We start from the raw sequence: 17,555 nt of genomic DNA on the forward strand, positions 1-17,555 counted from the left end.
ATGGTGCACCCCCCCTTACCAAAACCAGGCTCTAATGAGCTGGCAGCGAGCGACCCACTACAACCCAACCAAAAAAACAAAACCCCTGTCTAAAAAAAAAAAAAAAAAAAAAAAAAAAAGAAATGCCATATGTGGCTGGCGCGGTGGCTCACGCCTAAAATCCCAACACTTTGGAAGGCCAAGGCGGGAGGATCGCTTGAGCCCAGGAGTCCGAGATCAGTGGGGGCATAAACAAAAATTAGCCAGGCGTAGTGGTGCATGCCTGTAGTCCCAGCTACTCAGGAGGCTGAGGTGGAAGGATTGCTTGAGCCCAGGATATGAGGCTGTAATGAGCTGTGATCGTGCCACTGCATTCCAGCCTAGGCAACAGAACCAGACCCTGTCTCAAAAAAAAAAAAAAAAAAAAAAAAAAAGAAATGCCATATGTGAGCACTGGTTGGTGGCTACCTCCTTCTACTCGCCAGGAGTCAGCCAGTGAGAGTAGATACAGCAAGAACTTCAGTGCTAAATAGTCTCAAGTTCAAACTCCAGTGCATTTTGCCATGTGACCTCAGGTGGGCCGTTGAATTTCTCTGAGCCTGAGTTTCCTCATCTACTTAAAAAACCCTTTCCTGGCGTTGTCGTGCAGCCGATGACTCATGCAAAGGTCGTCACAAAGAATGAACAATCAACAAGCATTCTTGCCCTTTCAAAACAATCGCCTCATAAAACCTGATGAAGATAATATTTTCAAAACAAATTTAGCAGAGTGATGTAATGGTTTTCATTTTTAAAACATTTTAACCTTTACAAAGGGCTAATATAGGCATACAGTGTAAAATTCAAAAGTTATTCTACAGAAAGATAGAGAATGAAAAGCCTGCTCCTCTGCTGTCCCCTGGGAGATCCAGTTTCACTCTGAAGAGAGTCAGTGTTCCAGGTTCTTGTATCATATTCCAAGAATAGACATATATGTCTACTTAAGTATCCTTTTGTGCATAAATAGTAGCATAATATACATATTGTTCTATATATTCAAAGTGTTTTCAAAATGATTTTTTCCATTATAAAATTATTGATCATTTTAGAACATTTGCAAAATGCAGAAAAGTAGAATGAAGAAAAAAATACTCCTAAGAATAACCACATTTAATGATTTCGTGTATTTTTATCACTGCCTCCCCAACCCCCTTTTCATTTGGTTGTTTTCCTTTAATCTTTTAAATCTTTACTGAGGATTTTAAAATGACAAAAACAGTATATGCTCACCATTAAGAAAAACAAAAGATTAATGTGGAAGTATGTAAAGGAATGGCCCGCGTGCTGACTCACACCTGTAATCCTAGTACCTTGGGAGGCCGAGGTGGGCTGATCACCTGAGGTCAGGAGTTTGAGACCAGCCTGGCCAACATGGTGAAACTCCGTCTCTACTAAAAATACAAAAATTAGGCGGGCATGGTGGTGGGCGCCTGTAGTCCCAGTTGCTTGGGAGGCTGAGACAGGAGAATCGCTTGAACCCGGGAGGCGGAGGTTGCAGTGAGCCGAGAATGCGCTTCTGCACTCCAGCCTGGGCAACAAGAGTGAAACTTCGTCTCAAAACAAAACAAAAAGATGTATGTAAGGGAAAACCTGAAAATTCAGCACATATTCCCAATCCCTAGAGGTAACCATGATTATCATGTAATCAAAAATATATCCTGCATACATAAAATAGAATCACATTATGACCAGCGTTTTTGCAACTTGCCTTTTTTTTTTTAATGTGGAGACAGGGTCTTCTGTGTTGCCTAGACTGGTCTGGAACTTCTGGCCTCAAGTGATCCTCCCACCTTGGCCTCCCAAAGTGCTGGGAGCTACTGCACCCGGTCACAACTTGCTTTTTTTTTTTTTTTTTTTTTGAGGTTAACAATTTATGTGGGGATCTTTCATTCTGTATGTATAGAATTACTTAATTCTTTTTCCTGGCTTACCATATTTCATAGTATGGGCTGTACTGTAATTTAATGAACCAGTCTACTATTGATGGCCTTGTAAATTGTACAGTTTCTGTAAGGTTCTTGACTATTTGGTGTTCATGGATTTCAACTGCGCTTCCCGCACTTGGTTCCCTTCCCTCTGCATCGCTTTGTTTACTGAAATTTGAGCACAGTGTCCATCTAGTTAGGATAAACGAGGAGACAATTTCTCTGTCTGCTATTATCATCTCTTGTCTGGAATACCTTTTGCATAATCTTGATAGTAGAGCTTATCAAGGCAACTCTGGGCCAAATATTTATGGCCTGGGGTTATCTGAAACCCAAATAATGGCTAAACACATCTTTGAGATAGAAGAGGTACCTGTTCCTGTCCTTTGGGAATTGTTTTCTAGAGAGATGTTATAGGATACTTTACATTTTTGTGGTTTTAAGATAAAACTGCTCAATCCAGTAAATAATGGAAGGGAAAGAACATGATCACAGTGAAGGATTTTGAAAGTCTGGGCTCATCACCAGTAAAGAAATCCAAGTCAGTTGCAGCTTCCAAAACTTATTAACACTTCAAGGAGGTGAAGATAACTTGATCAGATTTGCTCTTTGTGTTCAAGCTCCAGTTAAGATCTTGAAATAAGCAGACCGTTCAAATTGTCTGATGTTCCTCGGAATTACCTGGCTCTCTTAGTTCTGGAGCCTTCCAGTCCCTAATAGCACTTATTTAATCCCACAAGGGGTTTTGCTATCCCACCTATATCCCAAATATTTGAACTCTGAAGTCCAAATCGGCTTTTATCACGTTTTACGGCCAGAACAGCTTCACAGATTGCACTTAACACAAACATATTCCAGATGTCATCCACACCCTGGCTGAAGAAGCTGTGTTATCACCGTGTGTAGAGCAGAGTAGAATTTCCTGAGAGCAGGAGATGAGATACTGAGGTCTGTTTTTTGTTCCCAGAGCTTCTCTCTTTCTTCCCCCCGGTCATAGAGTGCCTTCTCCCCGAGGTCAGCCCGCTGTGGGCTCTTAAGCACTCAATTCCACCGGCTTTCCTTTCTACCTCTACTGCCTGACCACTTGTTTGGAGATAAATTATGAAGTATTTTAAAAAAGTCATCCCTCAGACAGATTTTTATTTATTTTTATTTTTGAGACAAAGTCTTACTCTGTTACCCAGCCTGAAGTGCATTGGTACAATCTTGGCTCACCGTGGCCCCCGCCTCCCGGGCTCAAGCGATCCTCCCACCTCAGCTTCCTGAGTACTGGGAACACAGGCACCTGCCACCATGCCTGGCTAATTTTTTCTATTTTTGGTAGAGATGGGTTTTTGCCATGTTGCCCAGGCTGGTCTCAAACTCCTGAGTTCAAGCCATCCACCCACCTCAGCCTCCCAAAGTGTTGGGATTACAGGCCTAAGCTACCTTGCCCAACCCTGCCAAACATTTTTTTTTTTTTTTTTTTTTGAGACGGAGTCTCCCTCTGTCGCCCAGGCTGGAGTGCAGTGGCCGGATCTCAGCTCACTGCAAGCTCCGCCTCCCGGGTTCCCGCCATTCTCCTGCCTCAGCCTCCCGAGTAGCTGGGACTACAGGCGCCCACAACCGCGCCCGGCTAATTTTTTGTATTTTTAGTAGAGACGAGGTTTCACCGTGGTCTCGATCTCCTGACCTTGTGATCCGCCCGCCTCGGCCTCCCAAAGTGCTGGGATTACAGGCGTGAGCCACCGCGCCCGGCCATTTTTTTTTTTTTTTAAAGAAAAACTGATATTTGTCAATAAAATAAAATTTACATTCTGGAAATTTCTTGACAAACTTCTGTTAAAGACTGAACATCATTCAAAGGGTCTCCCGGGATTTTCAGCTCAGCATCAGGAAGGTATTGTCCGAATTCATCCTGTTGACTGACATATTAAACTTGGATAATTTGCCTTAAAGTTACCTTGAAAATCTTGCCAAGGCTGGGTACGGTGGCTCACACCTGTAATCCCAGCACTTCGGGAGATCAAGGCGGGCGGATCACCTGAGGTCAGAAGTTTGAGACCAGCCTGACCAACGTGGAGAAACCCTGTCTCTACTAAAAATACAAAATTAGCCAGGCGTGGTGGTGAGTGTCTGTAATCCCAGCTACTCAGGAGGCTGAGACAAGAGAATTGCTTGAACCTGGGAGGCAGAGGTTGCCGTGGGAGCCGAGATTGTGCCATTGCACTCCAGCCTGGGCAACAAGAGTGAAACTCCATCTCAAAAAAAAAAAAAAAGAAAAGAAGAAAGAAAAAAGACAATCTTGCCAAGATGAGAGAATGAAGAGTTTATTTTGGTGCAATGTTGGCCAGCATACACGCCCAAGTAGGCTTGCCCAGATGTTTATCAACAGTGACAAATCCAAGACATCCAGTTGGAAGGACATGATAATATGTTTATGCTACTAGAAATGTTTCCGTATCTATTCTATTCACACACTTCCATTCTCTCCATATCATTATAACACAACTTTTTGTTACATTGATGCTTAGGGCTTATCTTATTACGACTCTGTTAGGATTGTTTACTGCTGAGTTGAGTAATTTTACGTTGTCATAGTTCTTTGCTTGTACGATGTTTTGCTCTATTTGGAGTTTAAAATTACTTCATTATTAGGCTGGGCGTGGTGGCTTATGCCTGTAATCCCAGCACTTTGGGAGGCTGAGGTGGGCAGATCACGAGGTCAGGAGTTTGAGACCAGCCTGGCCAACATGGTGAAACCCTGTCTCTACTAAAAATACAAAAAATAGCTGGACATGGTGGTGGGCGGCTGTAATCCCAGCTATTTGGGAGGCTGAGGCAGGAGAATCTCGCTTGAACCCGGGAGGCAGAGGTTGCAGTGAGCCGAGATCACGCCATTGCACTGCAGCCTGGGTGACAGAGCGAGACTCCGTCTCAAAAAAAAAAAATAAAAAATTACCTCATTATGTCATTATTATTATTATTATTATTATTTGAGATGGAATTTCACTCTTGTTGCCCAGGCTGGAGTGCAGTGGCGTGATCTCGTCTCACCACAACCTCTGCTTCCCAAGTTCAAGCGATTCTCCTGCCTCAGCCTCCTGAGTAGTTGGGATTACAGGTGCCTGCCACCATGCCTGGATAATTTTTTGTATTTTTCATATAGACAGGGTTTCACCATGTTGGCCAGGCTGGTCTCAAACTCCTGACCTCAGGTGGTCCACCCACCTCGGCCTCCCAAAGTGCTGGGATTACAGGTGTGAGCCACTGTGCCCGGCCACCTCATTATTTTTGTTAGTGCAGTATTCACTATCACTAAGTCTTCCAAACCAACCAATAAAACCCCTTTGAGTAATGTTTTTCCTCACAATCTGACATGCCGGGTAGTGGTTTTAATGTTTTTCTTAGATCTATTTTTCCCCTGTCCTCCTGCTTCCGTTCAACTGGTGTTGTTTTCAAGGCCTGCTACAAAGCAGTTACCCTGGGACTTCCCTCAGCCTCTTTCCTTGTTTGATTTCGTATTTCCTTTGTCTTCCTCTTTCTTGGTTTATGCCTTTGTTTTGTTGGTGTGTATCCATTAGTAGTTTCCTAAGAAATGGTGCATGGGAGTTAAATGTTTTGACTTTTTGCCTGATTGGCAACAGTTTTCCTGCCCTCTACTTGCTGGACATTTGGCTGGGTTGGAATTCTAGCCGATTCCTAGTAATTGTCTTTGGCTTTGGCCTCTATCTTTTACTTTTGAAGGCTTTCCTTAAATGTCTGGTGATCCATTGCTCATTTATACTTTCGGGAGGCTTACTCATTTTGAAGAAATTTTAGCAGTTTTAAAAATACCACATACGTTAGTGGAGATCTTCAAGATTTGAAAAAACAGCCTTTCTTCTTCCACAATCTCTTAAAGCCTGTATTACAAAGAAGTGAGCACGTGAAAATCATTTCATTCTTGGAAGATTCTTCTCCAATAAAGATGGTAAAAACATGATCCTTTGCGAAGTTTAAAATGTGTTATTATCTCCAATATTGTTAATTCTGTGCTTGCCTGTAGAAAAGACTAAAAACATTCCAGAATTTTCACCTCAATATTCTCTCCAAATAACATTTCAGCAGTATTTAGAATGCAGAGTTTCTTGAGCATATCTTCAGGTAACGGGAACTTTTATCCTTTGTGATTAAAAAGTGCAATTTTATTTTAAAAACCCTGCAGATGAAAAAAAATCAAGTTTTGTTGTTTTGTTTTATTTTGTTTTATTCTGTTTTATTTTTTGAGGTGGAGTCTGGCCCTGTTGCCCAGGCTGGAGTACAGTGGCACCATCTTGGCTGACTGCAACCTCTGCGTCCCAGGTTCAAGCGATTTCTGGCTAATTTTTGGACTTTTAGTAGAGATGGGGTTTCATCATGTTGGCCAGGCTGGTCTCGAACTCCTGACCTCAAGTAATCTGCCCACCTCAGACTCCCAAAGTGCTAGGATTACAGGCGTGAGCCAATGTGCCCAGCCTTTTTTTTTTTTTTTTTTGGTATGTGTGTGTTTTTCTTTTTCTTTTTCTTTTTTTTTTTTTTTTTTGAGACGGAGTCTCGCTCTGTCGCCCAAGCTGGAGTGCAGTGGCGCGATCCTGGCTCACTGCAAGCTCCGCCTCCTGGGTTCATTCTCCTGCCCCAGCCTCCCGAGTAGCTGGGACTACAGGCGCCCGCCACCGCGCCCGGCTCATTTTTTTTTGTATTTTTAGTAGAGACGGGGTTTCACTGTGGTCTCAATCTCCTGACCTTGTGATCCGCCTGCCTCGGCCTCCCAAAGTGCTGGGATTACAGGCGTGAGCCACCGCACCCGGCCGTGTTTTTCTTTTTCTGTTTTTGTTTTTTTTTTTGGTGTGTGTGTGTTTTTATTTTTCTGTTTTTGTTTTTTTGTTTTTGTTTTTTTTTTGAGACGGAGTTTCTCTCTTGTTGCCCAGGCTGGAGTGCAATGGCGTGATCTTGGCTCACCGCAACCTTCGCCTCCCGGGTTCAACCGATTCTCTTGCCTCAGCCTCCCGAGTAGCTGGGACTACAGGCATGCGCCACCATGCCTGACTAATTTTGCAATTTTAGTAGAGATGGGGTTTCTCCATGTTCGTCAGGGCGGTCTCGAACTCCTGACCTCAGGTGATCCACGCACCTCGGCCTGCCAAAGTGCTGGGATTACAGGTGTGAGCCACCATGCCTGGCCTTTTTTGTGTTTTTTTTGAGATGGCGTCTCACTCTGTCACCCAGGCTGGAGTGCAATGGCGTGATCTCAGCTCACTGCGACCTCTGCCTCACAGGTTCAAGCAATTATCCTGCCTCAGCCTCCTGAATAGCTGGGACTATAGGCATGCACCACCACGCCTGGCTAATTTTTGTAGTTTTAGGTTGGCCAGGCTGGTCTCAAACTCCTGATCTCAAGTGATTTGCTGGCCTTGGCCTCCCAAAGTGCTGAGATTGCAGGCATGAGCCACCGTGCCCTCAAATGATTTTTCTTCAAGATTTTTTTTTTTTTTTTTTTTTGAGACGTAATCTGTCTCACTCTGTCACCCAGGATGGAGTGCAATGGTGTGATCTTAGCTTACTGCCTCTGCCTCCACCTCCCAGGTTCAAGCGATTCTCCTGCCTCAGCCTCCCGAGTACCTGGGATTACAGGCTCACGTCACCACGCTCAGCTAATTTTTATATTTTTCTTAGAGATGGGGTCTCACCTTGTTGGCCAGGCTGGTCTCGAACTCCTGACCTGAAATGATCCACCCATGTAGACCTCCTAAAGTGCTGAAATTACAGGCATGAGCCGCCACACCAGGCCAAGATTTTTTTTTTTAATTTTCAAAAATATTGCATATTTTCTTCTGGTATTTTATGATTTTATTCTCTACATTTAGATGTTTGATCCATTTGAAATTGATTTTGGTGTAGAGAAAGAGGTGCAGATTCAAACTGAGTTTTGTATTTCATTGTTTGTTTTTTCCAGATGGCTAGAGCCATCTCGTTTAGAGTTGACCCAATCTCATTTAGTGAACTGCTGTCTTTATAGTAACGAATTCCCCAGTATATTTGTGTCTATTTTGGGATTCACTATTCTGGTATCTGTCTATTCATGTGCAAGAACCAAACTGTTTTAATTATTGTCATTACTCTTCTTTCTTCAGAGTTTTCCTGGCTATATTTAATATTTATTTCCCATAAGAATTTTAGAATCAATTTGTTTAGTTCCAAAAATAGTTTCATTCCTATTTTTACTGGAATAGAGATTTGGTTAAATTTATAGGTTAACTTTAGAAGAATATGTTTATGATTTTGAGTCTTTCCAAGAATAGTTATGTTGTGTGTGTGTGTGTTTTGAAACTGAGTCTTGTTCTGTCATGCAAGCTGGAGTACAGTGACACGATCTCAGCTCACTGCAACTAGAACCTCCCAGGCTCATTGATCCTCTTCTGCCTCAGCCCCCCAAGTAGCTGAAACTACAGGTGTGAACCACCGTGGCCGGCCAACAGTGTTTTTTCTTTCAATTTATTGAAGTCCTGCCTTTTCCCCCTAAGTCATTTTACACCCACAGACACATACACACACACACACACACACACACACAATTTCTGATTAATTTTTGGTATTTTATTTTTGTTGTTTTAATTGTTATTGCCTCTTTTTCTTGGTGATAATATCTAACTAGTTACAGTTTTTATATGGAGAACTTTGATTTTTATAAATTAATTTTGTACCCAGCGACTTTTACAAATATGTTTAAAATCTTTTTTCCTTTAAAAACATTTTTATTATGAAACATGTCATACACAGAGATATACTTAAAACTTGTATGTTCAGGCCGGGCATGGTGGCTCATGCCTGTAATCCCAGCACTTTGGGAGGCTGAGGCAGGCAGGCGGATCATGAGGTCAAGAGATCGAGACTGTCCTGGCTAACACGGTGAAACCCCATCTTTACTAAAAATGCAAAAAATTAGCTGGGCGTGGTGGCAGGCACCTGTAGTTCCAGCTACTCAGGAGGCTGAAGCAGGAGAATGGTGTGAACCCGGGAGGCAGAGCTTGCAATGAGCCGAGATCACACCACTGCACTCCAGCCTGGGCAACAGAGCGAGACTCCATCTCAAAAAAAAAAAAAAAAAAAAAAATTGTGTGTTCAGTTTAACTAACGAATCATTATAAAATAATACAAAATGCCACGTCAAGGATTGCCAGAAGTCCTAAAGCCTCTCCCCACTGCCCACTGAATAATTATTTTTCAGGTGAATTGTTAGCACTTAAAATTCAGGAGATTTTACATGAAAAACCAATTTCTGGCCTCTCTTGAAAAATCAGAAAATGCAGCCACACTGGGCCCACATTTTCAGATGGCAACAACCGCCTGGAGCGTGGAGTGTGGCTTTTTTAGGGGGAGCATATGCCCTCTTCAGCTCAACTTTAAGGCCAAGTGTCAGTTGCCATTTATGATCACACTTGAGCCACTTGCCTTGGAGGTAGGTGTCTGAATTTCTGAACTTTGCTTTAGCATATTGAAAACAGAAGGAGGTTGGATGTCGGAAAGTGAGGCCAAGGAAGGATGCATGCTTCTGGTGCAGGTGGTGGGATGGTGCCCTTCCCTGAGACAGGAGCTCCAAGTTTAGAGAAGATGATGTGCTTGTTTCTAGACACACTGAGTTTGAGGTGCTTGTGGATGAGCAGGCAGGGCAGAGCTATCTAGTAGACAGTTGCACAATCAAGCCTGGAGCCCAGGTTAGCCATGCAGGTTTGGGGATCATCAGCTTTTGGAAGGCAGCCGAAGCTGTGGGAGTGGAGGAGATGACCAAGGGGGAGTGTGCTGGATGTGAAGAACCTTGGGGAGTCCACATTGAAGGGAGCCGCAAGGAAAGCAGATTTTTTACTGTGTCCCCAGCGCCTAGCTGAATGATACTTACATGGGGTGCTGGAGAGAGGAGGATACTCCTACTGAAAGGAAGGGTAGAAAAGAGGACCGTGGTCCAGAAGCCAGGGAAAAAAGTGCGTGGGGTATAGTCCACCACGATGTTAAAACCTACAGGCATGCCGGGCGTGGTGGCTCATGCCTGTAATCCCAGCACTTTGGGAGGCCAAGGTAGGTGGATCACCTGAGGTCAGGAGTTCGAGACCAGCCTGACGAACATGGAGAAACCCCATCTCTACTAAAAATACAAAAGCCTGGAGAACCCATGTGGGACAGGCAACCGTGAATCATAGTGGTGCCAAGCTGTGTGGTCATGTGACCTTCTCCAGCCTTTCCCACAGGGGCTCAAGGTGAGGACAGTCAGATTTAGCCAGCACTGGCATTTTGTCAGGAGGTTTAGACTAAAGAATGAGACAAAGTGAGTGAGAATTGGCAAGAGAGTGGTTAAAATAAAGGATAGCAAGGTCTGTGGAGGAGGAAGTGAAGTAGGGTAGGGGTTAACAGGAAGAAAGGCCAGGGGTCAGTGGCCTGAAAAATAAGTAGGCTGGGAGAACTTGAGGACCAGTGCTGGGATGCAGGGAGGAAGCTGGGCCCTGGGAGCAGGAGGTCTGAGTGGGCTGTCTCAGATAGAGTGGTTGTGAACAGCAAGCTTCAGGGCGCAGCATGGGAGTGGCAGCTGGAATAGGAAAGAAGAGACCACTGGATATGAGGTGGCAAAGAAAACTTAAGATGAAGGCTTCAAATGCAGTTTAAAATTTCCTGGTATCTCTTTTTTTTTTTTTTTTTTGAGACAGTGTCTCTGTTACCCAGGTCGCCCAGGCTGGAGTGCAGTGGCGCGATCTCAGCTCACTGCAGCCTCCACCTCCTGGGTTCAAGCGATTCTCCTGCCTCAGCCTCCTGAGTAGCTGGGACTACAGGCACCCGCCACCGCGCCCAGCTAATTTTTTGTATTTTTAGTAGAGACGGGGTTTCACCGTGGTCTCGATCTCCTAACCTTGTGATCCGCCCGCCTTGGCCTCCCAAAGTGCTGGGATTACAGGCGTGAGCCACCGAGTCCAGCCAATTTTATACTTTTTTTTTGTAGAGACGGGATTCCACCGTGTTGGCCAGGCTGGTCTCAAACTCCTGAGCTCAAGTAATCCGCCTGCCTCGGCCCCACAAACTGCTGGGATTACAGGCGTGAGCCACCACACCAGGCCTCTGCTTCATTTCTTATCTCGGCATTTCCCCGTGTGTCCCAGCCTCTCCCGCTTGCTCGGTTGTTCCTCTAGTTTATCCCCTTGTGCATTCCCCTCACTGCCTGGCTTCTCTCTCTCAAAGGTTCCTTCTGATTCTCTTTGTGGAAATTGACTACTGGGAGCGGCTGCTGTTTGAGACGCCCCATTACGTGGTGAACGTAGCCGAGCGAGCCGAGGACCTGCGCATTCTGCGTGAAAATCTGCTACTTGTTGCTAGAGACTACAACAGGTGGAGCTCCAGTCCTCACTGCAGCCCTTCGAGATGCTATTTGATTCCTCCTTTTTCTCTTATCTGCCCTGTGATGTTGTCCATTTTCTGCAATTTCTGTCCTCTACATTTTTTCCTTTCAAAAAAAAAAACAAAGGTCTCCCACTCTTATGGCTCTACCATTATTCCTACCCCTTGTAGTTTTATCTTCTAGCTGCAGGGTGGAGCGTAAAGCCAATCAGGTCCCCTCGTACCCCATAGGGCACTTGGACCACATATATTGTAGCTCTGGGCCACTTCTCTAGGAATGAAACGGGCTGGTATTAGGATTATGTGCACAGAATAACATGACTCATTGAACTAAGGCCTGCTGCCCCCATCCCTGCCTCAGTTTCTGGACTGCCTTGGTATTCTCTCTGGAGTGAGGCTTTGTTCTGGGTTAGGTACTGTCTTAGTCTGTTTGGGCTTCTATAACAAAATGCCATAGACCAGTTGGCTTATAAACAACAAACATTTGTTTCTCACCCTTTTGGGGGTTGGTGAGTCCAAGAGCAAGGCGCCAGCAGATTTGGTGTGTGGTGAGGGCCTGCGTCCTGGTTCATAGGTGGCTGTCTTCTTGCTGTGTCCTCACATAGTAGAAGGAGACAAGGGAGCTCTCTTAGGCCTCTTTCATGAGGGCACTAATTCCATTCATGAGGGCTCTACCCTCATGACCTAATCACCTCCCAGAGGTCCTAACACCATCACTGTGGGAGTGGGGGTTTTAACATACAAATTTGGTGGGAACACAAATATACAGACCATAGCAGGAAACTTTCTCAGCCCAGTTAAAGTCCAAGGAGGTGCAACCAGCAGTCTTGTTTGAGTGTCTAGAACTGCAGTGTCCAACATGGTGGCCTCTAGCTGCATGTGGCTATTTCCATGTAAATTAAGTAAATAAACTTCAAAATTCAATTACTCATTGGTACAGGCCACATTTCAAATGCTCCATAGCCATATGTGATGAGTGGGTGCCATATTGGACAGCACACATTGTATTAGCTTGGGGCAAAGTGATTGCAGTTCTTGCCATTACTTAGATGACAATCACTTTTGCACCAACCTAAGAGAACACTTCCATCATTGCAAAAAGTTCTTTTGGAAGTACTAGTCTAGGATCTGGGATCTAGGATCTAGACTAGTGGTCTAGAAACATTCAGATTTCTCCACCATTTCCTGATGTGGAGGAAAGATCTTCAGGGCTTGTTCCCTCTGGCTACCAGGCCTCTCTTACGCACAGGATTATTGCCATGCTGTCCCCAGATGAGCAGGCCCTTTTCAAAGAGCGTATTCGGTTCCTGGATAAGAAGATCCACCCGGGACTCAAGAAACTGCACTGGGCCTTGAAGGGGGCCAGTGCCTTCTTCATCACGGAGTGCCGTATACATGCCAGCAAGGTGGGCCGTGGTCCTTAGACCCTAAAGGTCTGCAAGGCTGATGGGTCATTTATACTCGAGTGTTGCATAGAGATTGGGAAACCTGTGAGTAGTGTAAAAAGAATTAAGTTTGCTTTGGGAAGGACTTTTTTGTGTGTCATCCAGTCTAGCTGGAGAACAAGTGGGAGGGTAGAATGAGGTCCAGATGGTCTCTTCCCAAGCTGAAACTCCCCCATGGTGGGGCCTGACTCTAGGTGCAGATGATTGTGAATGAGTTCAAGGCATCCACTCTGACCATTGGCTGGCGAGCCCAAGAGATGTCAGAGACGCTGCTGGTACGCATTAGTGGCAAACGGGTATACAGGGACCTGGAATTTGAAGAGGACCAAAGAGAGCACCGGGCAGCTGTACAGCAGAAATTGATGAGCCTGCACCAGGATGTGGTGACCATCATGGCCAACTCTTATGAGGTCTTCAAGAATGATGGTCCTGAGGTAGGGTTCCTGTGGTCAGAATGTTGTGGTTGGAAAAACCACAGTCCCCCAGTTTCATCAGGCCATTCTCTTGCTCCCGACCCTTTTTTCTTTTTACCAGTGTGTACTTCTCAAACATCGTGCTCTAGTCTTGGACTCAGCCGACCTTCAGTCCTCACACCTCTTCCTCTAGGACTCAGAGTCCCAGAGTCCTGCCTTTCCATTAAACCAAGTTGTTTCCTTCCCTGTTGAAATCTCATTTCCCAGGATGTGCACTGTCTTCCCTGAAAAGTTCTCTTTTTCCTCCCTCCGTCCCATCAGATTCAGCAGCAGTGGATGCTGTACACGATTCGGCTGGACCGCATGATGGAGGATGCCCTGCGCCTGAATGTGAAGTGGTCACTGCTAGAACTATCCAAGGCTATCAACGGGGATGGAAAGACCAGCCCAAACCCACTCTTCCAAGTCCTTGTCATTTTGAAGAATGATATGCAAGGAGGTGTGGCACAGGTAGGAACCGCTTTGCCCCCAAAATCTCAAAACCATTACATCTTATTTGTCAGTTTCCCTTAATTCCTAAACTTGGTCCTTGGCCTTGACTTTATCCTGTGGCCTTCAGACCTGCTGCTGAAGTGTGTGACCTTCCCAGTCCTAAGGCTTATCTCTCCCTCTCCACTGGGTTCCTCACAGGTGGAATTCTCACCCACTCTGCAGACTTTGGCAGGTGTGGTCAATGACATTGGCAACCACCTCTTTTCCACCATCTCTGTCTTCCGCCACCTCCCTGACATTCTCACCAAGCGCAAGTTACATCGTGAACCCATTCAGACAGTTGTAGGTGAGTGGGCAACGGGGAGGGCACAAGGCACAGGGTTTCAGAGGCTGTCGAGTGGGCCAGGCCAGGAGGAGAGACCGGGGCTGTTTCCAGACGTACTGTGCCAGTCACCTCCATGACCTGGGGAAAACTCAGGTCAAGGGACCAGATCCGCTGGGCACAGTGGCTCATGCCTGTAATCCCAGCACTTTGGGAGGCCGAGGCAGGTGGGTCATTTGAGGTCAGGAGTTCGAGACAAGCCTGGCCAACATGACAAAACCCCATCTCAACTAAAAATACAAAAACTAGCCATGCATGGTGGCGGGTGCCTATAATCCCAACTGCTTAAGAGGCTGAGGCAAAGAATCACCCAGGAGGTGGAGGTTGCAGTGAGCTGAGATCATGCCACTGTACTCCAACCTGGGTGACAGAGTGAGACTCCATCTAAAAAAAAAAAAAAAAATAGCAGGGGGGCCAGTTTGGGGAAGGGAGCAGGGGCACGGATGGGGGTTGAGATTAGGTGACCAATGCTCATGGGATTTGGGATTTGGAATGGGAGATGAGGAAAGACAAGCTTGGGACTGAGACTGGGACTAGGCTATAAGAGGCCTAGATACCAACAGGCAAGACATAAGATCCTATGAAGGAGACATTAAGAGTCACATTTTTACTTTCTGCCTACTCCTTTACCTTCTAACGTGCATGTTTGAGCTGTATTTCTTTGGGAAGCTGGTTTTGGAGTGGAAGGTCTGGAGCAGTGGGCAGGGCCCAGGGAGAACTTGTGTTGGGGTGGAAGTCAGTGAGAAGCATTTTTCTTGATCCTTTGAAGAGCAAGATGAGGACATCAAGAAGATCCAGACCCAAATCAGCAGCGGCATGACTAACAACGCGAGCCTGCTGCAGAACTACCTCAAGACCTGGGACATGTACCGCGAGATCTGGGAGATCAACAAGGACTCTTTCATTCGTCGCTACCAGCGCCTCAACCCACCTGTCTCTTCTTTTGATGCCGACATTGCCCGGTGAGTGGTGAGGGTGGACTAAAAGTCTGTCTGTAGGAGGCACAGCACTAGAGGAGGAGCCTGGGCCTGGAGTCTTCGGAAGCAGGTGGTGGGGCTGAGGACGACATGTGTCCTCAACGACAGGAAAAGAACAAGACCTAGGACATTGGACCTTTGCTTCTCAAGGGGTAGAGATCAAGGAAGAGCTGGACACGATTTAGGTGAAAAGCAGTTGTCTAGGGGAGGATGGCAGGGCCTGGTGGGAAAAAGGAAATTCCAGAGATCTGGAAGATGAAAGAAATGAGCCCTTTTATTCTAAGAAGGCAGATGGGAGTTAAATGGAAGATTCTTTTGTTTGTTTTATTTTGTTTGAGACAGGGTCTTGCTCTGTCATTGCCCAGGCTGAAGTGCAGTGATGTGATCATAGCTCACTGCGGCCTGGACCTCCTGGGCTCAAGCGATCCTCCTGCCTAACCCTCCCGAGTAGCTGGGACCACAGGCACATGCCACTATGCTTGGATAATTTTCTTTTCTTTTCTTTTCTTTTTTTTAAAATTTTTTGTAGAGATTCTATGTTGCTCACTCTGGAAGAAATTTTTTTTTTTTTTTAAATTTCTTTTATTTGAGACAGAGTCTCACTCTGTCACCCAGGCTGGAGTGCAGTGCAACCTCTGCTTCCCAGGTTCAAGCAATTCTCATGCCTCAGCCTCCCGAGTAGCTGGGATTACAGGTATCTACCACCACGCCTGGCTAATTTTTGTATTTTTAGTTCAGACGGGGTTTCACCATGTTGGCCAGGCTGGTCTCAAACTCCTGACCTCAAGTCATCCACCCGCCTCAGCCTCCCTCAGTGCTGGGATTACAGATGTGAGCCACCATGCCTGGCCTAGAAGAAGATCTTAATTTCTGATCTTTTTTTTTTTTGGAGACGGAGTCTTGCTCTGTCGCCCAGGCTGGAGTGCAGTGGCGCGATCTCGGCTCACTGCAAGCTCCGCTTCCCGGGTTCCTGCCATTCTCCTGGCTCAGCCTCCCGAGTAGCTGGGACTACAGGCGCCCACAACCGCACCCAGCTAATTTTTTTTGTATTTTTAGTAGAGACGGGGTTTCACTGTGGTCTCAATCTCCTGACCTTGTGATCTGCCCGTCTCGGCCTCCCAAAGTGCTGGGATTACAGGCGTGAGCCACCGCGCCCGGCCTTAATTTCTGATCTTAACTCACATCTTTTTATGGGCCTCTGGTCATTCATTCATTCATTCATTCTGTAAACATTCCATAAACATGCATTGTATGGGCCGTGAGGAGTTAAGGAAAAAAAAAAAAAGAAAGAAAAGAAATGAGCAAGTTCTTTCCTCTTGAGGGCTCTAGAGTAGTAAGGAAGATAAAAGTACAGCTGAAAGAGCGGTGGCCGTGGTGTCACGAGAAGACTTGGAATCGCAGCTGTGCCACTTACTAGCTGTGTGACTTTAGGCAGGTTTTCTATATTCTCTGGGCCTCAGTTTTCTGTGAAACAGATATTATACTACCTACCTTGGAACCTTGTGAAATGATTAAAGATACATGAAAGCACTTTGTAGGCTGCAGCTGTGGGCTCATGTACTGTATTATTACACAGCTGCACCGTGGTAAGTACTATGATGAAGAGATATAACATGCCAGGGCAGTTCAATGGAAGGAGAGAGGATTTCCAGCTAGGGATTTTAGGGAAGGCTTCCTGGAGGAAGGGACTTTGCATAGGATTTCAACAGGCAGAGATGGGCAGTGGGGAAGGCATTCCACATGGAGGGAATGGCATGAGCAAAGGCATAAAGATGTGAGTCCATGAGCACGTTCACCCTGCAGAGTGAGATCTGCAGCGCAGGCACAGGAAAGGAAGAACGCAAAGGGGTTCTGCAGCATCCAAGTGGATTCTCCCAACCACCTTGTGAGGCAGGCTCTGTTACTATCACTGTGTTACAGATGAGGAAACCAAGGCTCACAGTTAAAAAAAACAAACAAAACCTGCTTGAGGTCATAGAACTAGGAAGCAGCACAGGGTGAACTCAACCCAGATCTGTGCCACTCTAAAGCTTTTTTTTTTTTGAGATGGAGTCTCACCCTGTCACCTAGGCTGGAGTGCAGCGGCGCCATCTTGGCTCACTGCAGCCTCCGCCTCCTGGGTTTAAGTGATTCTCCTGCCTCAGCCTCCCCAGTAACTGGGATTACAGGCGCCTGCCACCACACCCAGTTCATTTTTGTATTTTTAGTAGAGACAAGGTTTCACCATGTTGGCTAGGCTGGTCTTGAACTCCTGACCTTGTGATTCACCCACCTCAGCCTCCCAAAGTGCTGGGATTACAGGCGTAAGCCACCACGCCCGGCCTCACTCTAGAGCTTTGAATGCCAGACTAAGAAGTTTGACAGCTATCTTATAGCCAGTGACTGGGAAAATGACAGTCACAGCTGCATGGCTGGGGCAGATTGGAATGAGGGATGCCTGGGAGTAGAAGAACTCTCTAGAACTGCTGCCCAGATATGGGTGGAAGGAAATGAGACCTGGAGCCCGTGCTGGGACAGGGGGCATGTCT

The 17,555-nt window shown here is 45.9% G+C and overlaps 1 protein-coding gene across 1 annotated transcript in view; it reads left to right on the forward strand.

The window, feature by feature from the left end:
• The window catches only part of DNAH2 (dynein axonemal heavy chain 2), a 123,379-nt gene that overhangs the window by 30,516 nt on the left and 75,308 nt on the right, over positions 1–17,555 (forward strand). The window contains exons 13-18 of the mRNA XM_025362511.1: positions 11,163–11,309; positions 12,568–12,724; positions 12,958–13,197; positions 13,498–13,686; positions 13,867–14,014; positions 14,820–15,012. Of these exons, the coding sequence (XP_025218296.1) occupies positions 11,163–11,309; positions 12,568–12,724; positions 12,958–13,197; positions 13,498–13,686; positions 13,867–14,014; positions 14,820–15,012 (1,074 nt within the window). The remainder of the gene's footprint in view (positions 1–11,162; positions 11,310–12,567; positions 12,725–12,957; positions 13,198–13,497; positions 13,687–13,866; positions 14,015–14,819; positions 15,013–17,555) is intronic.

The sequence above is a fragment of the Theropithecus gelada genome, chromosome 16, assembly GCF_003255815.1.
Source record: "Theropithecus gelada isolate Dixy chromosome 16, Tgel_1.0, whole genome shotgun sequence".
NCBI classification, from domain to species: domain Eukaryota; kingdom Metazoa; phylum Chordata; class Mammalia; order Primates; family Cercopithecidae; genus Theropithecus; species Theropithecus gelada.